Source organism: Lithobates pipiens, unplaced genomic scaffold, assembly GCF_037356315.1.
Source record: "Lithobates pipiens isolate NorthernLeopardFrog02 unplaced genomic scaffold, aLitPip1_a1.2 Scaffold_23, whole genome shotgun sequence".
NCBI lineage: Eukaryota > Metazoa > Chordata > Amphibia > Anura > Ranidae > Lithobates > Lithobates pipiens.
The window spans coordinates 127,182,207-127,208,796 of NW_027507785.1; the positions used below are offsets into that span (position 1 = coordinate 127,182,207).

The following is a 26,590-nucleotide window of genomic DNA, read 5'->3' on the forward strand; positions in this document are numbered from 1 at the left end:
GGGTTCAATTGGTGGTTTCATGAGAGTACAAAATAGAGTTCAAAAGTGCCCCTTACTGCTTTCTTTTCTTCAAATGAAAAAAAGACTGCCTTAGGGTTAGATTTTCAAAAGGCCCAAAACCACCTCTTGTCCGAGGGAGTCGTATCAATTTGTAGCCACAGAACCCAGTGAGGGACACTCTAGTTGACACACCCAGAAGCATGACAATTGTGCCCAGAGCTCTTCGAGACAGTGAAGATTCTATACCGGAAAGGTAAGTATTGACCACTTTTTATCATGAGGTGTTTTTTAGTGCAACATTTCAGTGTTGAGAGTTGGTTTAATTAATTAAGTTAATTAATTTAATTAATTTTCCATAACAATCATTTGCTATTTTTTCCAAAAAGAACCAAAAACACTATGCGCTATTCAAATTTGTGAACGGTACACAAACAGCAGCTAACACAACATCTAGGTGTACAAATGTGGCATAATAAATTTTGTGAAAAACAGTGTAGCGCTTATTTGTTTTTACCACATTACAATGTGACCAATGTAATCAGTGCATACATTAGACTGTGCAAACAAATAAATACATTTAAACACTCTTTGCTGTATATGATAATTAAAGCTAGAATGTCCAAACAAATATATGAAAAAATGAAAAAAATATATCAAAAATAGGAAAACAACGTGAAAACAAGTGAAAAAGTTCTCCAAATTTTCCAAATTTTCTGTGTATGATACGATGAAGTGAAAACAGTCCTACACCTTCTCCAAGGAATGATCGCACAATCACTGCGTGAACCCTCCACCACATAAAATGGGGGCTTACCAGATTTAATGGATCCTACTCAAAATTATATTTGGAGGATCATATATGCTTGTAGATATACATAGGCTTTTTCGGTGTTGTCCTTTTCTGGAAGACTTTCAAGTGTGGCTATTTCCTCTACAGTATGTCCCCATCCACATAAATCATCATAGGTAATGGGATAGATATAAAAGAAGAAAGCAGGGACCACAATAGTGTAACTCCGTTTTTCGTTTCAAGTAATTTAATAAAAAATTATCAAACTCACGTGTACAAAGAACATAAGCGCTTTTTCAATCAAATCTCAGGCTGCAGTGAAGTCCCGACGCGTTTCGTCTTAAGCAGACATCATCTGCTATGACAACAGTTATTTTCAGTAATGAGAGCTGAGAATAACAGCCATATAGCTAAAAATACTCATGGCAAATAAAAATGTGTTAAAGCTTGGTGAATAAGGTTACTTGCACAGTTCTAGTTTATTTATATAGCCTTATCAATGTAGTTCTAAAGGCTTACGTTTTTTTTTTACCTTGATGCATTCTTTGCATTAAGGTAAAAAAACTTCTGTGCTTAGGTTCCCCCCAGCCCCCTCTTATACGTACTTGAGCCCAATCTTGATCCAACAATGTGCCTGAGAGCAGTGGCCTTCTCTGTGCTCTTCCCCCTCACAGGACAGAGAGGTAGCAGTCATTGGCTCCTGCTGCTTTCAGTCAATTGGTGGTGAAGGGAGACCGGGGTGTGAGCCATGCTGTCTATGTCTCTAGACACAGGCAGTGGGCTTGGTATCGAAACCCACATGAGTGCCTCCATAGGAGGGGGCACTCACTAAAGAGGAGGATTGGGGTTGCTCTGTGCAAAAGCATTGTACAGAGCAAGTCAGTGTGACATGTTTATAATAAAAAAAAGTTTACAATCACCTAAAAAAACAGAGCACTGTAGTGGAGTAGTATAAATAGCTATAGGGCTGTCGGTTCAGTACTGTTTACCTTGAAGCTAGAAGTGTTTATTAGCATTAGTTCAGGCAATTGTTAGACCTCAGAAGGCATTTCACTCCTTGATTCTGTTGTAAGTGTTCTCCTAAGATAAGTAAACATAGCTAAATAAAGGGTTGAATATACATGTTTCTTAGGTGAGCCGGCAGAAATCAAGATATGCCAGATGGAGACTAAGGCTTTAATGTACATGGGACGTTTTACAACCTCTCCTGAATAATTTAACTTTACAGATGGTAACCGAAATGTAAAAACGTCTATTTTTCTGTGTTTACATGCAACCTTTACCCGCGTTTGTATTTTATAAGTGTTTTTTTTTTTTTTTTAATGGTTACAAATTAAAAACTGTAAACAAAACGCAGCTTAACTCAAGCTGTTACAGGCATTTCAAATGCCTCTGAACATCTGTCCTGCAAAGCATTTTTTGCTTTTCAAAAAATGCTTCTGAACTCCACTGCCTAGAAACCACTAGAAATGACCCTGTGTACATGTCAACGCTGTATCCTGGCTTAGGCCGAAAAGGCCCAGGCCTAGGGCCGCACTTTGCAGGGGGCAGCACGGAAAGAGTCCCCGCTGGCTTGAGCTACACTGCTATTGTAGCGCCAGTTCTTATGGGGTGGACTGGGCTGAGAGGCAGATCCGTCTAGCGCCCCCATAAAGTGTCCGCACTACTTCCGGTAAGCAGGGGGTCTGCATTCCGCAACAGGGGGGGGGGGGGGGTCGCTTCTAATTTTTACTGTTCTATCATACTGGACCACAAACCTTCCTCCCTGTGCTATATGGTTTCTGCTGCACCATTGGCATGGTTATATCTTCTTAGTCCTCTCCATAAAAAAGAATCATAAATTTGTGCTTAAAGTAGAACTATAGGCAACACTTTTTTTCATTTTGGATAGAGTAAGAGAGGGTTATAGCCCTTGTCGGTTTATTTTTTACCATCCCTGTCCCATTGCAGAGATTTCCCTTCACTTCCTGTAACATAGCCAAACAGGAAGTAAGAGGAAATCTATGCAAATTAAGAGAATCCATTGCCCCCCCCCCCCCCCCCCGGCCCTCAGAACTAGTGTCCCCACTCGAAAATTTCAGGGCGTGTCTTAAACAGCATGGGTTGTGTCCTTGACAGGAAGGGGTGGGTCATATTTAAATTAGGGGTTGCACAGGTTTAGGCAGGCCTAGGGCAGCACAAAACCTAAATACACTGCTGGTATTGATGTACTCCTGAGATAACATAGAGAAGAGTTCAGGGGCATCTGTAAAAAATGTCCAACTGCTCCTAAACGTCTGTTTACCAGCAGTAGTGTACATAAAGCCTAAGGCCCCTTTTACACGGGACGGATCCACTCAGCGGACTTGGCCGGCTCAGTGGGCGATCGCTCCGTTGATCGACGCTGAGCCGGTGCATGACAGGTCCGTCTCTGCTCGCTGTGCAGGGACGGACCTGTCAGAGCCCCGCTGTCCTCTATGGGAGATTGGACAAAAACTGACCCACCTGTCCGTTTATTAGATCCGCTGATCGGCTGCCGATGCGTCTGTTTTGAGCAGATTTTATTGGACCAGATGGCAGGTGGGCGTTAGCTGACACATCTCCGCTGACATCTGCCTGTCCATACAAGTCAATGGGTGGCCCTCTCGGATCTGCCTGAAAAACAGACAGGCGGATCTGAGCAGGCCTATCATGTGAAAGGGGCTTTAATATTCAGATTCCTATATAAGCCCAGTTGTTATTAGCACTAAAATTGAAAACCTCAGATTAAAAGCTTTGGCAGTTCCTCAATGTTTCATGTCACCCAGTACATTTATGATGTTCATTGTTGCTTCAAACTGCTTTATAAATGTGCACAATATTGTGCTTGATGCGGTTTGTTTTGGGAGTGAAATCCCTGTAGATTATATTGGCACATATGTTAAAGACAACTATTTAAAAGAACAGAAACACATTAGTGGCTTTGACTGTATTAAACTGGGCACACGCTTAAACTGAAGCAATGTTGATCTCGCCACAAAGCACAGGGCGGACTAGGTGTACCAAATTTCCGCTATTACTATTATGCAGCCCAGCTAGCCCAGATCACTTTATATCATGCGAAAACTGAAATACCGATTTGGGTCAGTCTTGAGGCCATAGATGCTCACCCCATTACTATATCCAATCTTCTATGGCTACCCCCCTCGCAAAGAGGTAAACTTACTAACCCGATAACCCAGCATTCCATTAAAATATGGGACATGAACCACAAACTTTTTCACCTTAAATCCCAACACTTACCGTTGCTCTCTATCTTTGGACACCCTCTATTTGGCCCAGCCTACTCCGAGCCAGGCTTATTTGGGGCTTGGTCTCGGGCAGGCCTGGACCGAATTTGTGATCTTACAAAGTATGGCACGATCAAACCCTTCCCTATCTTACAAGCTCAATTTCGACTCCCCAATAAGGAATGCTTTCGCTATTTGCAAATTTCCCACTTTGTAAGCTCACTACCTAAATTTGATAATGAGCAAGAATATATGTCATCCTACGAAAAAATATGCGACTCTGACCCACATGCGCCGGGCATTATTTCTCAACTGTACTCTCAATTCACCTCCCCCCCTGCTCCCCTCCTACCCTATACCTCAAAATGGTCTGCAGACCTTAACCTCCTCGCGCCCGCCCTATAGCCGAATTACGGCCGTAGAGCAGGCGCGTTCGTTCGGGCGGTCGTCCCTGGACGGCCTGATGTTTACTTCCGCAATGCGCGCCGCCGCGGGCGCGCATCGCGGAAGTTCTGTGTTCGCCGTGTCCCCCGGGGACAGGCAAACACAGATCGCTGTAAACGGCCAATCACAGCGGCCGTTTACAGCGTGATCGGCGTGTCCAATGGGAGATGATCTCATATGTAAACATATGAGATCATCTCGCAGCGCCGCTCTCCTTCCTCGCACAGACAGTGCGAGAGGGGAGAGATGAACGGCTGCAGCGGCAGCCGTTCTGATTCTGGAAAAAAAAAAAATTAAAAAAATGAAATAAAAAGTGCCATCCGCCCCCAGCAGTGCCATCCGCCCCCAGCAGTGCCATCCGCCCCCAGCAGTGCTATCTGCCCCAGTGCCATCCACCCCAGTGCTACCTGCCCCCAGTGCCATCCACCCCAGTGCTACCTGCCCCCAGTGCCATCCACCCCATTGCTACCTGCCCCTAGTGCCATCCACCCCAGTGCTACCTGCCCCTAGTGCCATCCACCCCAGTGCTACCTGCCCCCAGTGCCATCCACCCCAGTGCTACCTGCCCCCAGTGCCATCCACCCCAGTGCTACCTGCCCCCAGTGCCATCCACCCCAGTGCCACCTGCCCCCAGTGCCACCTGCCCCCAGTGCCACCTGCCCCCAGTGCCACCTGCCGTCAGTGCCACGTGTCATCAGTGCCACATAGTGCCATCTGTCATCAGTGCCACGTATCAGTGCCATTTGTCATCAGTGCCACCTGTCAGTGTCACGTGCCATCTGTTGTCAGTGTCACGTGTCATCAATGCCACTTATCAGTGCCATCTGTCATCAGTGTCACGCGTCATCGGTGCCATGTATTAGTGCCATCTGTCATCGGTGGCACATATTAGTGCCACGTATTAGTGCCATCTGTCATCGGTGCCACGTTTCATCAGTGCCACGTATTAGTGCCACGTGTCATCAGTGCCACGTATAAGTGCCACGCGTCATCAGTGCCACATATTAGTGCCATCTGTCATCAGTGCCACATATTAGTGCCATCTGTCATCAGTGCCACCTGTCATCATTGCCACGTATCAGTGCCATCTGTCATCAGTGTCACGTGTCATTGTCCTGGTGCTTCAAAAGTGTAATAAATAGTCAACAAGTTAGATGTGTAACTTATGTTCCTAGAACACATGATGGCGCTACCTGCATGTTGGGCCTCTCTATGTGGCCAGGCTGTGAAAAAGTCCCACACATGTGGTATTGTAATACTCAGGAGGAGTAGCAGAATTTTTTGGGGGGTGTCATTTGTGGTATACACATGCCACGTGAGAGAAATAACCTATTACAATGACAATTTTGTGGAGAAAAAAAAAAATGAAAAATCTTAATTTTGCAAAGAATTGTGGGAAAAAAATGACAACATCAAAAAGCTCACTATACCTCTTACTAAATACCTTGGAATGTCTACTTTCCAAAAAGGGGTCATTTGGGGGGTATTTGTACTTTCCTGACTTGTTCGGGTCACAAGAAGCGAGATAGGCCACCAGTACATCAGATGTGATCAATTTTGTGCGATTCGCACCACAGCTTGTAGACTCTCTAACTTTCACAAAGACCAAATAATATCCACTAATTTGGGTTATTTTTACCAAAGACATGTAGCAGTATAAATTGTGACCAAAATTTATGAAGAAAAATTAATAATTTGCATAATTCTGTCACAGAAACAAAGAAATATGCGTTTTTTTTCCAAATTTTCGGTCTTTTTTCATTTATAGCGCAAAAAATAAAAACCCCAGAGGTGATCAAATACCACCAAAAGAAAGCTCTATTTGTGGGAAAAAAAGGACAAAAAATTCATTTGGGTACAGTGTTGCATGACTGAGTAATTTTCATTCAAAGTGTGAGAGCACCGAAAGCTGAAAATTGGTCTGGGCAGGAAGGTGTTTAAGTGCCCTGTAAGCAAGTGGTTAATATAGATTACAATGATGCTATATGGACGAAGATCTGGGCCAATACTTGTAAAGCTTCCCAAAATGTCGTTGCCTCAGAGGCAAATTTTAAAGTCCTTATGCGGTGGTATTTGGTCCCCATTAGAATAGCTAAGTTTGTCCCTGGTTACCCCGCCTCATGCTTTAGAGGCTGTGCTGAAGCAGGCACTCATATACATATCTGGTGGACATGTCCTATTGTACAAATTTTTGGACAACGATATTCCAGATAGCGTCATTACTTTTGGGATACCCTATACCACCCGATCCATCTCTAGCCTTGCTTAACCTTGCACCCCACAACTGCACTCGGTACCAATTGTCCCTATTTCTTCAACTTACAACGGCAGCAAAGCAAACGATTGCTAGGGCCTGGAAGACACCTATACTCCCCGTAGCCGAACTTAAAAATAGGGTCACGCAGGCTATGATCCACTGCAAAATTGACGCGAAAATTCTAGATCGCATGCCCCGGTTCCGTAAGATCTGGCAGCCATGGATAACACACTTTTTACCCCCTGACTTAGATTCCGACCTTTTAGAGGTCTAAATTATTCCTCATTAAGGAGACCCTCACAATAAATGGCCTGGGTCCGTGCGGACCTGTCGATCCACAGCCTTCCTATCCTTCTCTACTTCTCTCTCTCTTCTTTTCCCCCCTCTACCCCTTTCCTTGTTTCCAGTCTAACTCCTATCGCTATCCTATTTCCCTATCTCCGAAAACCACTGCACTCGCAGTACTTGTACTCTCCGCTAACGTATAGATCTTATCCCGGGGAGTCACCTTCTTCTCCTCCCCCGGTGATCCCGGATTATATGACACTTGACTGTCTAATCAGATAATTATTCTCTTTTATGATCCGAACTGCATAATCCATTGTTGTTTTTGACAAAGTTCTATAGGGACTAAGTCCCACTGTTACTGCTTACATGCTGTTCACCAAATCTCTTCACATGCTCTATGTCTATATCGTACTGTGTAATTATTTTGTTAATTGCTAATAAAAAATTTTTTTTGAAAGAAGCAATGTTGATCATCCTCTTAAAATGGGGGTTGTTTTTGCCAAGGAAGTGATAAACCTTCCTCTTTTGTGGTCATCTGGATTTTGATAAAATATCTTTGATATTTGAGTATCTTTGATTTAGCAGTTTCCCCCTCTGTTTGTTTTATTTTATCTCCATTTTTTCATTCCTGATATATAATTCCCTATAGATCTGGGACAATTATGTTTATTTTTGTGTGGGTTATATTCAGCTAGCAAGTGAAACAGTACAGTTCTGAGCATTGTCGGCATTTGTTTCATATAATATAATGTACACACTTCCTATAATACTTTTGAGAACTGCCACAAAAAAACAAATAAGGCAAAATGTATTTTAGAATGTATAATACAAAACTGCTGTTTTCTGTATCAAGAGGATGCCTTGAATATAGACAGAATTAAATCAGAGATCATAACAGGCATTCATATTAAACAAAAAAATTATATATTATCCAAGGGTGTTCTGTTAAAATTCAGACCTATTGGATTGTATGCATGTACTTAATCTGTACAATACTATCTTGCAGATGCAAAACACTTTCAATCAGAATGAGTATAAATCAATAATTTAAAAACAAAAATCCAAAAAATCTGATTTGTTTTTAATTTAAATCGATGATTTTTTATCAAATTTAATAAAAATAAAATGCTTTTGGAGTAAAAATCTATCTAAAGATAGTTTGCTATTTAAGATACAACAAAAATTTAGTTTATTCAGCATGAATTGGAGCTTAGTTATGTTGCATGAGGCTGTATATTCTGCAATATTGAAATTTTTGGTAAACTCATTCAATGAATCCAAGCTCTGCAAGCTGAGATAACATGCACTGAATTGATGCATTCACACACTTTCACAGTAATCATGAGCTAAAACAAAGTTCAGGAATATTCCTTTATCCCATTGTTTTGCAAATCTATGTACTCTACAAACTGTATGTACTATACAAACCAATATCGCTGTTTTACTAACCTGACCATTTATTATTTTAAATGGGAAACCTTCATTTTGTTTGCAACTATTAAATATTCTAACTACCAACAAGAATAATGCCTTGTACACACGGTCGGACATTCCGACCACAAAATCCATCAGATTTTTTCCGATGGATTTTGTCCTAAACTTGATCCTGCTCTCAGATTTTCCGGTAGAGCCCACACACGATCGGATTTTCTGACAATATAATCCAATCGGACCTTTTCAGTCTGAATTTCCGACCGTGTGTACAAGGCATTAGTCCTTACATTTAAAGAGCACCTGTCATTTCACATCCATTATGGTAGCGCCTGCTAGCGGGCATCCACTTACCTGGTACCACCATTTTCCTCACCTTGTTGTGCCATTAAAGTGAATGGGACTGTCGGTGAGTCAACAGCAGGTCAGAGGAGGAGCCACTGCAGGACAAAAATTACTTCATGATTTAAATCAACTTGATTTAAATCAAATCCTTTCTGCTTTCAATGCTTGATATGTCTGCATAAATCTAGCTTTAAAGTGGTTGTAAATGTTGAAGATCAGGCGATGTGCGGCTGCTCTGACGGGTCTCTGTAGCCATTGGCTGCTGTCAGACACAGCCAGTAAGTCAATAAGGAGAGAGTTGGGGGGCTGTATTCTGTGCATCTTATGGGCACCAGTGCGGTACTGCTGCACCAATGCGTGTGCATGGCCTCTGACTCCATATGCACCTGTGCTGTCTCATTCCTACTGTAGTCTAAGTCGGGAATGTTTTTTCTTAAGAAGATATGGGCTTCCAAGCTAGCCAAGAAATATCTTTGCACTGTCTGAGGTAGTGTGTGCTGTGAGAATTTACGTCTTTGTTACTGCAAAAATCGGAATCCCCGTTTGTGCTTCCCGAGGGCTCCAGCAAGGGTCTTCCTGCATCTTGTTTCACCAATGCTGAGTGGATTAAAGAAGTTACTGATAAAATCTACAGTCTGAAGGATATGGTTCCTTCCTTCCCTGTTAGGGCACACCCTGCCAGATCTATTAGTTCTTCATGGGCTTTTCAGTACCAGGCACCTGTAGCTAAGGATTGTAAGGCAGCCACCTTGACTTAGGTTCACAGGTTTGTTAAACTCTACTAGGTGGATGTTTAGGCCTCTTCTGATGCCAGTTTCGGGCTTAAGGTGCAGTTATTTGGCTGATCCCCGTGGCTATCAAACCCTCTTGACCTGTTTAGTTGTTGTTTGGATTCCTGATCCCTGTGGATCCAAAAGTACTTCTATATGCAGTTATCCAGGATTAGCCAACCTTTGGCAATGCATTGGGAGCTATTCCGGTAACTGCAGGATAAGGCCTGTAATGTGAACCTTTGAACGCTGGGTTTTGCTAGAAGTGCTGCCCGATTACCCGTGTCAATTAGCCAGTGTGCTTTACAGGTTTGATGCTGTTCTGCACTCATCTGGTGGAAGCCTGTCCCTGAATACCCTCTTAATAGAGTATACCCGCCAGAGGGAAAAAGAGTTTCTTAGATGACTGTGCTCCCTGCCATGTTTGTGGAACACCTTGTGGACCACTGCTGCAGTAAGTGCATAGGTGCTGCTGTGGCCTACTTCCGTCTTCCCCTCTGGGCTTTTTAGTGGGTGCCAGTGTAATTTCATATGCTGAGTGTTAGGGGAACTGTGACACATTGTAATAGTGTCTTTGTGCCATTTTTGAGCCGGGGCTCCCTGTATGTACCTTTCTGTAAATGCACCACACCTTTTTTCCTTTCTGCCATTGCTTAAGCTGATCACTGGAACCAGGCACAGGTTTCCTGTTGTTTGCAGTGATATTGTCACTGCCACATACTTTCCCTCTCGGGGAGGCCTTCAGTATGCCTTGCTTAAGCTGGCCACACACAGCACATAATTCGCCCACTGGGTGGCCATATTGGTCACCCCCCGACATCCCTCAATTGAAAAAATAGGCAGTAAATTGATAGCTAGCAGTCAAAATACTACAAGCACAGTAGTAGATCCTTTTGTCCCTGCTGTATTGCATGGATGGAGGAATCAGTTTTTTTGTTTTTCAGCCTATCTACAATGTTTAACCAGCTTGACACCTTGTTCATTGGTTCCCTGCTTGATTCCCCAGGCTCTTTAGTATCTTCCTTAGTCCACCTGGCCCCCCCCCTCTGCTTTATCTGGGGAAAAATGTACTGTTACTATGACAGAGTTTGTGTAAATTATCTTTGATAGCCAATTCAGCACCCAAGCGTACTTATCCCTCTTCACATCTCTCCTCCTGAGTCTGTCTCTGAAACAGTTGTCTGTGTCTTTTGCTGAGGATGACGAGAAATCTCTCCATCTTAGAAGAACTCAAACCTATGGGGGCTCAGTCTACTGCCATCTTTCCTATGCTTAAGGAAACCTTTTTGGTTCTCATTGATGCAGTGCGTACTTGTTTAGAACTAGAGCAGCCTGTGTCTAAATGTGCAAAGGTCTGGCAACTGGCTGAATTCTGATAAATTGTCTGTCTCCCCCTCTAAAATGCTTTACACAGTACCCTATGGAGGAGGCATTTACCAAGAAATAGTCTTTCCTATTGTGTACCCTGCCATTTCTTCTCTTAACAAAGCCTTAACCGTCTGTGTAGAGGACATCCCAGTATTCAAAGATCTGGTAGACAAATGACTGGAAGCCCGTTTTAAGTCACTGTTAAGCCTTACCCCACAGTCCTTACTGTTATGGCCATATATGACATAACATATAGTATAAACATATTTAACAAGCTCCTGAGTCTGTCCTTTTGCACCTCTCTGTCCTGCACAAACTGGAACTCTTCCCCATTGTATTTCACCTTTGTGTGGGCTTGTGTACATTGCCTAACCAATTTCTAAAATGGGACTCTTGACCATTCACATTCAGCACACCCTCTGGTTTAAATAAATGTTGGCCTTGAAGGAAAGGGAAACAACACCCAGATGAATTCCCCGAGGAGGTAGACAAACAGTGCTCAATCTCGTAGTGTCTTCTTTGCACCAAAGCGTAGTATGAGAAGGTAGAATTGAGAGCTGGCAGCTTGTTCTTCTGAATAAGTTATTTTATTATGGCAGGCAGCATGTACAAAACCCAGCAGCTTAATTAATTTCTGCAGAACATTAAAAAAAAAAAAAAAAAACTTCTGCACATGTCTTTTGAGGGCAATTGCCTGTTACGAGCCTCCCTTTACAACTTTATTAAGAAAGGTACTGGAAGGTAAAGTACCTTTTTGCCCAAGAAAGGTACTGGAAGGTAAAGTACCCTTTTGCCCAAGAAAGAGAGACAAAACCCTAGCCTGGTCCTTTTCCTCTGAGATCAAGAAGAGTTACTTTCGTACCCCCTAGGCCTGGGCCTCCAAGTCTTCAGTGGCGTTAGCTCTGCTGACCTTTTCGTCACCGTGGACTTAATACTTCTTAGATGCTTGGGTAAGGGACATGGTGTGCAGAGGATGCAAACTAGAATTTCAATCTTTACCCCCACTTTGCTTTATGCTGTCCAATCTGCCTTTGTTCAACTTGGCACAGAGTAGACCTCTACACTGCCATGAAACAACAACTTAGGGCTATTTCCCTGTCCCAGATGGAACAAAGTTTTTTTTTTCTTAACCTCTTCACTGTTCCAAGGCAAAATGGGGCATACACCCAGTTATGAATTTGAAAGCACTCAATGTCTAAATTCATGTACAGAATTTTTGTATGAGATCTGCCAGATCATTCAGTGCCTCCCTCCAGCCGGGAGACTTTGCAGGGTACTCCCATTGTTGGGGTATTTGGATGACCTTCTGTTCAGAGCATGGTTGTCTCAGTCCCTATCCGATAAATATCCAAAAGTCTGTTTAGACTCTCCGACAATTGAGCTGGATCAACCCATTTTCAGATGTTTTTGGGCCTTGGTTCCGCAACCTCCTGTGATGTGTTGCAGGACAGGGGCAGCGACGTTTTTGTGCCTCTGGACAAGCTTCAGACTCTCTGCACCCATGTCCATATCCTGAAGCTGTCCTACTCTCCTCTTCTGCATGAGCGTTCTGGGCTTAATAGCTTTCTTCAATGGTAACCTACCCTTACCCCATATGCCCATTTCCACTCCAGACCATTGCGCTTTCTTGTCCCATGCCACCAGAATGTCTTGGGACTGTCTGCATGGATGAAATACCACCAAAAGAAATCTCTATTTGTATTAAAAAAATGATAAAAATGTTGTTTGGGTACAGTGTTGCATGACGGTGCAATTGTCATTCAAAGTGTGACAGCGCTGAAAGCTGAAAAATTGCATGGACAGGGGTAAAAGTGCCAAGTAGGCAAGTGATTAAAAAAAAAAAAAAAAGTTTCATTGAGGCCTTGTTATATAGTTTGAATAAAATGTCATAGTTCTATTACTCATCATTGTAAAAGAACATATTCCACCCTTTTTTGTTTTTTCCTCAATTTTATGTTTTTATTTTTCAGGCCTACCCATATGTAATTCTGAAAGCGGGGACATCCCTGCTGCCAGAATACAAGATCAGAGCTGCAGAGGCTAATCAGGCAGCTTTTATTGGACAGGGTGGTTGAACAGAAGTTGATCAGGGACACTGCCCTATCCTGGGTGGCTTCTTTGCCAGTCTTTGCGTCCCTGGCATCGGCATGTTAAATGTGGAAAACAGGCTGTGACTCCTTGCAGCGATCCCATTGCGCATGCGTGAGCCACACTGCACTCTGTGAATGGTTCCACAACCTCCTGTGATGTGTTGCAGGACGGGGGCGGAAAACTTCCACTCACATCACCTAGGTCGAGGGTCAGCGGCCTGTAGATCGTATATCCAGGTTACTGGTAAATCGCAGTCTGGGCTTGCTGACCTGCCATCCCAGAGCATCGGAACGCAATGCAGAGGGATTACTTGTATAGTTGTAAAGTTGGAGCTGTAATAGGGAGCAAGATCCGCATAAGCCAATGCCTCCTCTGTAGTGCTGGCTCCTTCCCCATGTGGAGTGATCCCAACTGCACTCCACCTCTTATCCCGGCTAGCGGTCTCTAGTGTGGTGCCAGCAGCAGGTAAGAAGAGATCTCCAGGTCAGTGTGAAGCAATGCACTGGGCATAATAGCATAGGGCTGATTTCACACTGATGTGCTGTGGTGTACCCACTCCAAGGGTGCAGTGAAGTGTACCTGCAGCATTCCTGCAGGTTTGCTGTGCTTAGCCATAGACTTTTATCTTATCCTGCATGTTTGGTGCACTTTCTGAATGCAGGAGTTTTGGTGCGCTTTCAGAAAGTACACCACACTTTTGTCTAAAGCCATTTTTTTGTTTTTTTTAACTGAAAAAATTATGTGCAATATGTACTTTTACAATAAGTAATATATCTATGATTATAATAAAAGTCTATGGCAAAGCACCGCTAACCCAGGAAAGTAGCAAATGCACTGTGCTGCACCCACGGTGCAGTAAACCTGCAGCACATCAGTGTCAGTGTAAAAGCAGTCTTATAGGGGGCTCAGAACATTAAAGAGGAAGTAAACCCTGATGAGTTTACTTCCTCTTTCATTCCCTGCAAAGGTGAAGCATAATGGACTACTATGCATCGCATAGTAGTCCATTATGTGTCACTTACCTGACACAGGAGCCAGCGAAGTCACCGCTGTCCCCTGTAGTCCGGCGCATCCATCTTCTCGGTGGATCTCGCTGCTCCGCCGCTGTCATTCGGCGAAGCCGCGATGACGTCACTCCCGCGCATGCGCACGGGAGCCGCCACTCACGGCATGTTGCCGCTGACCGTCTGTCTACGGCGCATGCGCCTGTCTTTTTGGCAAATATCTCCTAAACCGTGTAGGTTTAGGAGATATTTCTTGGACCTACAGGTAAGCCTTAATCTAGGCTTACCTATAGGTCAAAGTGTGTTGTAAGGGTTTACAACCACTTTAAGGGTTCATTTGCAGTTTAGTAAAACCCCGCTTATTAAAGTGGAATTTTAGCCAAAAGGTCCTGATAGATTACTCCATGTGTGTGAGAACCACCGCTCCAGGTAAGTCAACAAATCCAAGAAAACAGCCCCTCCAGGAATGGAGATACCCAGGTGCAGGCACAGCATATCCTTGTTGCAAATAATTTAAGAACTCTGGATGGCAGCACTCCAATCCCTAACGCGTTTCACACTACCAAGAGTGCTTACTCATAGCTTTATATATATATATATATATATATATATATATATATATATATATATATATATATATAAACTTGGCCAGAAATCATACCAGAGGGGGAGACTTCCTAGAGGCTGATCTTCCAACAGCCTCAAAATTTCCTGCTGCTGGGGAAGGGGAAGCACAGGAATGTGCCAAGGAAGGTCAGATTGGGGAGGAGAGGGAGAAAAAAAGCAGGAGAGGTGACAGAACCAAATCTGCTGCTAGAGAGACACAAAGGAGTTTTAAGTAAAGTGTCTAATTTCCCTGATTTTTTTTTTCTTCTCCCTTTTCCCTCTGCAGCCAGTACTATAACCATGAGCACTGTCAGCCTTCCTTTCTAGCTGAACCAAAATATAAAATCAAGGCTGGAAATGCACACATTTTAATTGCAGAAAATCACATCTAGTTTTGTGAAAGCGGGGGGGGGGGGGGGCTGCTTAGGTAGAGAGAGATGAGAGAGACCCCTAGCCCTTTCCATATCTGCAGTCCCTACTCTGTCCCATTGTCCCAGTCTCTGCAGTTTTGCAGGCCAGGTCTCTGTATGACAGCGGACAGTACCTTCGATGCCATGAAACCAGTCTGTCTCCTTGATCTGCTTTGATCCTTCCAGTACCAGCGGCTTCTGCAGCAGTCTTCGTTTCCCATCTATCCTCTGAACGCACCATCCCCACCGTGAAAAAAAACACATGTTGCGGGATGTTTTTCTGCAGCAGGGACAAGGAAGCTGGTCAGAGTTGATGGGAAGATGGATGGAGCCAAATACAGGGCAATCTTAGAAGAAAACCTGCTAGTCTGCTCTCCATCCAATCTGACAGATTGAGCTATTATGCAAAGAAGAATGGACAAAAATGTCACTCTCTAGATGTGCAAAGCTGGTAGAGACATCCCCAAAAAGACTTGCAGCTTTAATTGCAACAAAAGATGGTTCTACAAAGTATTGACTCGGGGGCTGAATACAAATGCATGCCACACATTTCAGATATTAATTTGTAAAAAAAAAAATGTAAAACCATTTATCATTTTCTTTCCACTTCACAATTATGTGCCACTTTGTATTGGTCTATCACATAAAATCACAATTACATTTTACGTTTTTGGTTGTAATGTGACAAAATGGGGAAAATTTCAAGGGGTATGAATATTTTTTTCAAGGCACTGTATCTAGTGCTGCACTGTTTTTTATATGTTTTTATTTTAACATTATGTAGTATGTTAACCCTTTAGGCCTAACTCCATTTTCATCGGGAAATATATTGCAAATATTAATTTTTTTAGCTTATACAATTGTGAAACAAGCCATATTGTAATTTCATGTTATTACAAATCTTTCCTTTTCAGTCTAAAGCGCTGTAATTTTTTTGTAAATTTGAATGCAATATGGCAACCTGGAGGCGGTCCATACACGACTCCAAAAGAGAGATTTATTTTTGCCCCTGTAAAAATCCTTAATAAGACCTCATCTGGAATATGCCGTTCAGTTTTGGGCACCAATTCACAAAAAGGATATCGGGGAACTGGAGAAAGTGCAGGGAAGGGCAACCAAACTGATAAGAGGCATGCATGGAGGAGCTCAGCTATGAGGAAAGATTAGAGTATCTGAATTTATTCTCTCGAGAAGAGGAGATTAGGGGGGATATGATCAACATGTATAAATACACACGTGGTCCATATAGTGAACTTGATGTTGAGTTATTCACTTTAACCACTTGCTCGCAGCGTGCTCTGTGTTCGCATTGTCCTCCAGACACTGCCGTACACAAATTGTTGTAAAAAGCCAACACTGTTGTAAAAAAGCCAACACTGCCATCACTGCTCCTTCTCATGCTGTCAGCATGTTGAGAGGAGAAAAGAGCCGCTAATCGGCTTCTGCAAAAGTGCTGTCAATCTGTGCCAACCAATGGTGCCAATAAGTACCCACCACTGCTGCCAATCAATGCCCACAAGTGTCTTCTCATCAATGTCACCTATCAGTGCAATCTTTCAGTGCCCATCAGTTTCGCCTACCAGTGCCCATCAGTGTTGCCTATCAGTGCAGCCTATCAATGCTCATCAGTGCACATTAATAAAGAAGAGAAATTACCTGTTTGCTACATTTTATAACAAACTATGAAAAAGTTTTGTGTTTTTTTTTTTTTAATTTCGGTCTTGATTCGTTTATGTAATGAAAAACCCATCGGTGACTAAATACCACCAAAAAAAGCTCTATTTGTGTGAAAAAAATATCAATTTTTTTTGGGGCACAGTGTTGCATGAATGCACAATTGTCATTCAAAATGCGACAGCACTGAAAGTTGAAAATTGGTCTGGACAGGAGGAGGGTGAAAGTGCCCTGTGGGAAAATGGTTAAAGCGGAGCTCCACCCTAAAGTGGAACTTCTGCTCATTGGAACCCCCCCTCCGGCGCCACAATTGGCACCTTTCAGGGGGGAGGGGGGTACAGGTATCTGCACCCGCTTCCAACATAGATATCCGCAGAATCTGCGGATATTTACGCCACCTCCTGCGGGTCCCCCACTGTCTGCTGGGAAACACACGGATCCCAGAGACAGCGGGGACCATCCTTATTGCGCAGCGTGACTCGCACATGCACAGTAGGGAACCCTGGAAATGAAGCCACAAGGCTCCACTTCCTGATTCCCATACCCAAGATGGCGGCGGCAGCACCCGAGAGACGATCGAGAGATAGGCTTCGGGTGCCGAAAACACGGGCGCTCTGGGCGGGTAAGTATCCTTATTTTAAAAGTCAGCAGCTGCTGTATTTATAGCTGCTGACCTTAAAGCAGGAGTTCCGCCGATTTTTTTTTTTTTTTTTAAGGTCATCACAAAGGACAAGCTAGCACTTTTTACGTCTGGAGGAAAAGATACCGTATATACTCGAGTATAGGCCGACCCGAATATAAGCCGAGGCCCCCAATTTACCCCCAAAAAAACTGGCAAACTTATTGACTCGTGTATAAGCCGAGGGTGAGACATGCCTGTCCATCCCTGTGTGTGTGTCCGTCCATCCCTGTGTGTCCGTCCATCCCTGTGTGTCCGTCCATCCCTGTGTGTCCGTCCATCCATCCCTGTGTGTGTGTGTGTCCATCCATCCATCCATCCCTGTGTGTGTGTGTCTCCATCCATCCATCCATCCATCCCTGTGTGTGTGTGTCTCCATCCATCCATCCCTGTGTGTGTGTGTCTCCATCCATCCATCCATCCCTGTGTGTGTGTGTCTCCATCCGTGTGTGTGTGTGTGTGTGTGTGTGTGTGTGTGTGTGTCCAGCCTACCTGTGTCCCGAGCCTTTGTCCCGAGCCTCCGTCCCGTGCCTTGCCTCCTTGCCTCCGTGCCGTGCCTTGCCGCCGTGCCTTGCCTCCGTCCCGTCCCGTCCCGTCCCGTGCCGTGCCTTGCCTTGCCTCCGTCCCGTGCCCTCTTCGTCGGCGCCTCGGCGGCCATTGTAAAATTCAAAAGCTGCGCCGCCGCCTTCGCCTGTGATAGGCGGAACACTGAATTTCCCAGCAGCCTGTGTTCCGCCTATCACGGACATCGTATCATCCTCGTCTGTAGTACGAGGATGATACGATGTCCGTGATAGGCGGAACACAGGCTGCTGGGAAATTCAGTGTTCCGCCTATCACAGGCGAAGGCGGAGCCGGAGGCGCGGCTTTTGAATTATAGAATGGCCGCTGTCTGTCTGCTCGACACGCTGATCGAGCGGGCAGACAGCGATGACTCGAGTATAAGCCGAGGGGGGCACTTTCAGCCTCAAAAAAGAGGCTGAAAATCTCGGCTTATACTCGAGTATATACGGTATTTAATCTCCAAATACTGAAATACTTCACTGTAAGCTGTGAAAATTTGGAATAGACTCCCTCAAGAGCTGGTTCTGTCCAGCTCAGTGGATTGCTATAAAAAAGACCTGAACTATTTTCTAAATGTACAAAATTTAACTGGATACTAATATGTATAGGTTAAGTTGATCCAGGGAATATCCAATTGCCTCTTGGGTGGAATCGGGAAGGAATTTGTTTCCCTGCTGGAACTAATTGGATCGTGCTTTGCTGGGTTTGTGGGTATATGAGTGTGTATATAGGATTGCAAAAAAATGTTTTCCCTTTTATTGGTTGAACTAGATGGACTTGTGTCTTTTTTTCAACCAGACTAACTATGTAATGCCTCAGAGATGTAATTTATTGCTTGTGATTGGCCTACTGATTTTCTCTGAAATCTGCAGTAAGAAGCAAGTTAGGTTTTAGACATTCTCTGCAACAAAAATTATCTGTTTCTGGGAGACACTTCTAAAAAGAGTTAATCACTTCTAAAGGAGTACAGACCCTGACATTCTCCTCATTGGACCCCTGCAAGTACATCAGATGATCAGTAATGAAAAAGTTACTCCCATTCTGATTCAGTTTTCAAAAGACATACAGATTTTTCTTCAGAGCAGAAACAGGCAGGATTTTAAAGTTGAACTTTCTTGCAATGTTAAATGATCATTCAGAGGGGATTTTTTTTTTTTCTCAACAAAAGTGGAGTCACTCTTGAGGGCTACATTCAAAGCCTGGATTTGGTATAATAACATGGGGGAAAAAAATACAGTTTTCAGCACTGTTGGGTTTTTTAATTTAAAACATAGTTACTATTCGGATGAATAGTAATGTATGCTTAAAACTTGTAAATTTCACCAAGAGCATACTGCTGGAACAACCGCAGCATACAGGACAGCTGCAACTTCCATAAACCTTAAAAATTCACACATTCCTTGCCGTCCACAATATTCCCAGCATAATTGCACACTGCTAGTTAGTATTTTCTTTTATTTTTTTTTTTTACCAGTTATGACTCTTTATTAGAAAGGGTGTACAGAACATAGGAATATAAGAACTTTTGGGCAAAGCTTGTGTGGCCATACTTCTCATGTGGGTCACAGGAGTGCACTTATATCTGCACTCCTGTGACCCAGAGTCAGCCGACAGTGGACTAAGGTTCACCGTCAGTTGACTTCATGGACCTGCTCCAATCTCTGAGAGGATCCTCACATTATTATTTTTGTTATCGACTCAGATTCCTGACAGCTGGCTTAGACTCTCAGTGCCACTGAGAGCCTGAGCCAGCCAATCCCACCCCCACTCATGCACAATGCTCCGGTGAGTGCTGGAGGGGCGGAGCAGAGAACAGTGACTGACAGTCATCCTTCTCTGCTCAGAGTGGACCCGAGAAATGAATGCTCAGCAGTCATGTGATCGCTCAGTTCTCAGGCTTGGAGGCAATGGAGGACATCTTGCGGCATCAGACAGATGATGTAGCAGGTATGTATGTTTTGTTTTTTCAGTACTGCACTTCTCTTTTAATACAGCAATAAGCATGTAATTGTTCACTAGAACTCACGTTATATGCCACTTTTCTAATAAAAAAGCAATATAAACCTAGGTATTTAAACTGTTTGAAATATATAAGTTACATTCAGTAACTGAGTGATCTTGTCTTTAGTGCAGCCAAATCTAAACCAGTTACGGCAGAGCCAGAAATCCATGGATGCCAGCCTCTGGACGGAGTTACAGGTTTTCTTGTGCTGATGTCAGAAGGTCTTTACAAGGCTTTGGAAGCCGCACACGGGCCTGGACAAGCTAATCAGGTACCATTAATAATTGCCCTAATAGTATCTAGCAGCAGCTTTGCGATTGTATAATAGTCATGAACAGGGGCGTTGCTAGGTCTACAAAAGATCTGGGGCCAGAGCCCATAGCAGCGTAGTAAAGAGTGTCATACGCTTGGGTGGGTATGCACATGTATATACAGCAATATACGTGTGTGTGTATGTATATATACGCAGAGAGCTCCCCACTTAGATCAGGGTCCCTAGAGAGCACCCCTTACATCAGAGTCCCTAGAGAGCCTCCCCCTTGCATCAAGATCCCCAGAGAGCCCCCCACTTACATCAGCGTCCCCAGAGAGCCCCCCACTTACATCAGGGTCCCCAGAGAGCCCCCTACTTACATCGGGGTCCCCAGAGAGCCCCCCACTTAAATCGGGGTCCCCAGAGAGCCCCCCACTTAAATCGGGGTCCCCAGATAGCCCCCCACTTAAATCAGGGTCCCTGGGGAGCCTCCACTCCCCTTGGGACCCCTGCAGAGACTCTGGGCTATGGGCTTGGATTCTAGGCTATAGCCCCAATAGCCACCCCCCAGCGACGCCACTGGTCATGAACCCTGTAAGCCTTTTAATTGTTGTGTTTTTATTCGAAAGGAAATAGCAGCAATGATTGCCACAGAATTTGCCAAGCAAGTTTCTCTGGATGATGTGGCACAGGCAGTAGTGGAGAGAGTGAAAAGGATACATCATGATACCTTTCGCAGTGGTGGTGAACGGACCAAGTTCTGCACCAAACATGAGGACATGACCCTTCTTGTTCGTAACTTGGGCTATCCATTAGAAGAAGCTAACCAGCCCACTCTAACACCAACTCAAGGTTTGTGATAATTTTCTGGCACTCTTTTGGGAAATGTGATTTTCATATCTTTATGTTACATTACTGGACATAGGAATGGTTTCATAGGACTTATGCCGCAACTTCAGATAGTTGAACACTGGCAAAAGCTTTGCTGGGTCTATTCCCTGGTGTATCTCTGTAGCTCCACCCATTCCACGCGGCTCCAATTTTTTGCAAATGTCCTTGGGTGATGGATGGAATTTCCTGCTATTTTTCACCAGATTAAATTTACCTCCTGCAACTGACATGTCTTTCAATATATGACTATTGTCTTCATGGCTCACCAAACAGTTTGCAGATAATTTATCCTTGAGTACATCTTGGGAACCATATCCGGACACTGTAGCAGCAGAGCTGACCTGTCATGTTTGCTTCAGGCACAAGATTCTGCATTCAATGCTCACCTTGGCACTTGGGGCGAGTGTAGTGTAGTTAGCCACAGGGTGCTATACAGGTACGGGACCATGGTCTATTCCTTTAGCAACCAGACCCTGAAGACCTCTTCAAGGGTATGCTACCCATGGTGGACGAAGGCTAAACCCTGAATGGTGACAGGGACAAAATAAGACAAATTTCCCTGTACCCTTATACATACCAAATCCTGGTTTTACATGTCTTCATGACTCTGCAACATAGACTATATCCTCATCCTACAAGACATACTGCAGTATGGGGGAGGGGGAGCAGGCAGCACTGATTCCACCACAGGTGGTCTCTCTCAGACAAAGATTTCAAAACAGGTTGAAGTTTCAAGATATGCTTCTTTTCAAGCTTTTTTGAAGAAGCACAAAGAAATGAGCAACGTTGACCACCATAGTCACAGTGACTGGCCAAGGAAACTTATGCAGTGGATGAAAGATACATTATGCTTACTTCCCCTCAACATAGGAAGATGTCCAGCAGTGTCATTAGCTCAAAAACTGGCACAAACCTATGGGACCCAGGTACACCCATCTAGTGTGCAGAGAAGTCTGGCCAGAAGTGGTCTTCATGGAAAATTTGGAGCCAAAAGGCCATTTCTGCAAGGTGGAAGCAAGGCAAAGCAACTGTATCAGGAGGCAGTTTGTTTGCTGGTGAGCGGTACAATATTGAGTTTTTGCAGGCAACAGTGAAGCATGGTTGGTGGTTCCACACAAGTTTGGGGCTGGATTTCTGCAAATGGAATCGGGTCAGGATCATTGGTGCCCTCAGTGCATGGGTGTCGGCAGAACTTTTTTCAGGGGGGCGCGTCATTTTAGGGTCACCCATGCACTGCCCCTTTTCGACAATGTCATGATCACGTTATCATGGTCAGAGACTGTAGACGTAGTACAGTCCCTAGGATAAGCAATGGATAATGGCCAACAGGCCCTCTTACCACACCCAGCGAAACTACAGCAGTGATCCCCATTATACTTTACCTTTGCAGGGAGACAAAGAAGAAGTAAACCCATCAGGAGTTACTTCCTCTTTAAAATTAAAAGGTCTTTGCACACCATGGAACCAGCCATTCATGCACTGATTGCTCAATCTACTGTTTTCTTTTAACTGCTTGCTGCCCGCCCACCGTCATATGATGACGGAGCGGTGCAGCTCTTATTCTGGGCCGCTGCCATATAGGGCGTGCAGAGCAGCGATCATGGCGGTGCCATGTTGCTAGGACACACCACGACCCCGATCTGTGGAAAGAACCGAGTCCTCGCTCTTTAAACATGAGATCGGCTGTGTCCAATCACAGCCGGTCACATGTAAACAAGGAAGTGCCGGTAATTGGCACTCCTCGACTCACACCGACAGAGTGTGTGACGAGGAGAGCCGATCAGCGGCATCTCCCCACAGGGGAACATTTGAGAATGTAATCAGGGCACTTATCATCAGTGCCCTGATCACAATAGTAAAAAAAAGTGTAAAAAACAGTGCCCACCAATGCCAACGATTAGTGCCCACCAGTGGCAGCGATCAGTGCCCACCACTGCCCAAAAGTGCCACCAGTCAGTGCCCATTAGCGATGCCAGTCAATGCTGGCAATCAATGCCGCCTACCAGTGCTGCCCATTAATGCCCATTACTGCAGTCAATCAATGCCCATCAGTGCTACCCATCAATGTCCATCAGTACCGCCTACCGTGCCGCCTATCAGTGCCCACTAATACCACCTATTAGTGCCAACTGTCAGTGCCCATAATTGCGGCATATTAGTGCCTCCTCATCAGTTCTGCCTAATCAGTGCCAGTAAGTGCTGCCTCATCAGTGCCCATAAGTGCCACCTCATCAATGCCCACCAGTTCAGCCTATCAGTTCCTATCGGTGCCAACTCATCAGCGCACATCAGTGAAGGCGAAAAATTACTTGGTTACAAAATTTACTGACAGAAAAAAAAGTAAAAAAACATTTTTTTTCAACATTTTGAAAGCTCTATTTGTGTGAAGAAAATGATAAAAAAAATTGTTTGGGTACAGTGTAGCATGACCGCGCAATATTCATTCAAAGTGTGACAGCGCTGAAAGCTGAAAAATGGCTTGGGCAGGAAGGGGCTGAAAGTACCTTGTAGGCAAGTGGTTAAAGAATGATTCCGGACTGCTTCAGTGCATTACAGCTTTCAGGGGCATCAGCCAGGTTTATATACAGTATCGCAAAAAAGTACACCCCTCACATTTTTGTAAATATTTTCTTTTCATGTGGCAACACTGGAGAAATTAAACTTTGCTACAATGTAAAGTAGTGAGTGTACAGCTTGTATAACAGTGTAAATTTGCTGTCCCCTCAAAATAACTCAACACACAGCCATTAATGTCTTAACCGCTGGCAACAAAAGTGAGTACACCCCTAAGTGAAAATGTCCAAATTGGGCCCAAAGTGTCAATATTTTAAGTGGCCACCATTATTTATCAGCACTGTTATTAACCCTCTTGGGCATGGAGTTTAACAGCGATTCGCAGGTTGCCACTGCAGTCCTCTTCCACTCCTCCATGACGACATCACACAGCTGGTGGATGTTAGAGACCTTACCCTCCTCCACCTTACATTTGAGAAAAACTCCAGAGATGCTCAATAAGGTTTAGGTTTGGAGACATGCTTGGCAGTCCATCACCTTTACCTTCAGTTTCATTAGCAAGGCAGTGGTCATCTTAGAGGTATGTTTGGGGATTTTATCATGTTGGAATACTGCCCTGCAGCCCAGTCTCCAAAGAGAGGGGTTCATGCTCTGCTTCAGCATGTCGCATTACATGTTTGCATTCATGATTCTCTCAATGAAGTGTAGCTACCCAGTGCCGGCAGCACTCATGCAGCCCCAGACCATGACACTCCCACCACCATGCTTGACTGTAGGCAAGACACACTTGTCTTTGTATTCCTCACCTGGTTGCCGCCACACATGCTTGTCACCATCTGAGCCAAATAAATGTATCTTCGTCTCCTCATACCACAGGACACGCTTCCAGTAACCCATGTCCTTAGTCTTCTTGTAATCAGTTTACTGCCGGCTTTCTTATGCATCATCTTTACAAGAGGCATCCTTCTGGGACAACAGCCATACAGACCAATTTGATGCAGTGTGCAGCATATGGTTTGAGCACTAACAGGCTGACCCCCCTACACCCTTCAACCTCTGCAAAAATGCTGGCAGCATTATTATTTCCCAAAGACAACTTCTGGATATGATGCTGAGCACGTGAACTCAACTTCTTTGAGGCCTGTTCTGAGTGTAACCTGTCCTATTAAATCACTGTATGGTCTTGGCCATCATGCTGCAGCTCAGTTTCAGGGTCTTGGCGATCTTCTTATAGCCTAGGCCATCTTTATGTAAAGCAACAATTCTTTTTTTCAGCTCCTCAGAAGGTTCTTTGCCATGAGGTGCCATGTTAAACTTCCAGTAATCAGTATAAGAGAGTGAGAGCGATAACGCATTCAAATTTAACACACCTGCTCCCCATTCACACTAGAGACCTTGTAACACTAACGAGTCACATGACACAGGGACATTTTCACTTAGGGGTGTACTCCCTTTTATTGCCAACGGTTTATACATTAATGGCTGTGTTGAGTTATTTTGAGGGGACAGCAAATTTACAATATTATACAAGTTGTACACTCACTAATTTACATTGTAGCAAAGTGTAATTTCTTCATTGTTACATGGAAAGATATAATAAAATATTTACAAAAATGTGAGGGGTGTACTCACTTTTGTGAGATACTGTATACGTAGTTACATTGGTCCAAGCTGAGGCCTAGAGTTATTCTTGAAAGATTTGGTGGTTAGACATTTGAAGACTCTTTTGAAGTCATTTGCTCTGGCAAACCTTCCCTACAGTCATATCCACCTTTTTTGTTGCCCAAACTATGGCAAACTGGGCTGGAGAAATTTAAAGTGGATGTAAACCTGAAAAAAAACATTTTTAATGACGACTTCTACCTGGTACAGTAGTATGTCAAATCATCTGTGCCCATTCTTGCCACAAAGAGTTAATCCAGCTCTGAGCAATCCTCTTGTCTTTTTTTTAGTAAGATAAAAAAAAAACACACACAGATAAATTTGTGTTGCTGCATCCCACACTGCTGTGACTGACAAATGATTTCTTTATCTCATGAACAAGCATGAGAGCAGAGAGTGTCTATGATTCCAGCTTCACATCCCTCCTCCTTTTTTCTTCTGCTCTCCCAGGCTTGGCGGCTCCACACCTCAGCATGATTGTGCATGCTGAAGTCATGTGGTGCCTTTCCGGAGTTTAGACTGAATGTTACTCAAAATTCAGGAATAGGAGAGTGTAGAGGTGGGAGGGGAGTCTTGTGACATCACTAGTCCACCCATCGAACTAAGTCAAAGAGACCGACCCACTGATTCCAGAGTTTTGCAGGGCTCCTACTGCTGAACGGGGTGACATTTGCAAGGTAGGCATGCCTCCTGCATATACATCCAGGAAGCTTGCATATATACATTAATACTGTGTCATTCGTTTATACTGGGTGAGTGGTGGGCTTACATCCACTTTAATATTGAGTTTTCTCCTGATATAGATAATCCTAATCTATCTTCAAAATTGCAGCTCTTGCCCTTGTCTCTACTATTTTGTGTAGATGGTATGGAGAATGTGATCTGTCAGATATACAGAATGTCATTACTTTTTGTGCATATGCACAGAATCTTATGCCTAAAAGCTTGTCCGACTGACCCAGTTCAGGAGAGGTGTCTTTTATGCCTGCTTCTTTTTGGCCACTCCCTCGATCAATAAATTATGGCAGCTAGGCATACTCTTCCATATGTATAAGATCCAATTGCAACCACGTGTGAGGGAAATGGCTGAAGGACTGGCAATCTTACCAGCACTCATGGTCGATTCAGGTGGATTCCCGTTGCACATGCGTGCACGTACATGCGTGATAGAGCAAACGGCACACACAGATGTGAGTGCACAACATGACAGATGCTGCCGCCCTCTGGTTTATTTAAACTGGCTACTGACAACTGCTGATTGCTGGATTATCGTCAGCTCCCCGTAATTCTCTGTGCTTC

The 26,590-nt window shown here is 44.1% G+C and overlaps 1 protein-coding gene across 2 annotated transcripts in view; it reads left to right on the forward strand.

Moving 5' to 3' along the window:
• TAB1 (TGF-beta activated kinase 1 (MAP3K7) binding protein 1) overlaps window positions 1-26,590 on the forward strand; it is a 203,789-nt gene that overhangs the window by 156,722 nt on the left and 20,477 nt on the right. For both annotated transcript variants that reach the window (XM_077452322.1, XM_077452323.1), the window contains 2 exons: window positions 20,098-20,242; window positions 20,854-21,076. In XM_077452322.1, coding sequence (XP_077308448.1) covers window positions 20,098-20,242; window positions 20,854-21,076 — 368 coding nt within the window. The remainder of the gene's footprint in view (window positions 1-20,097; window positions 20,243-20,853; window positions 21,077-26,590) is intronic.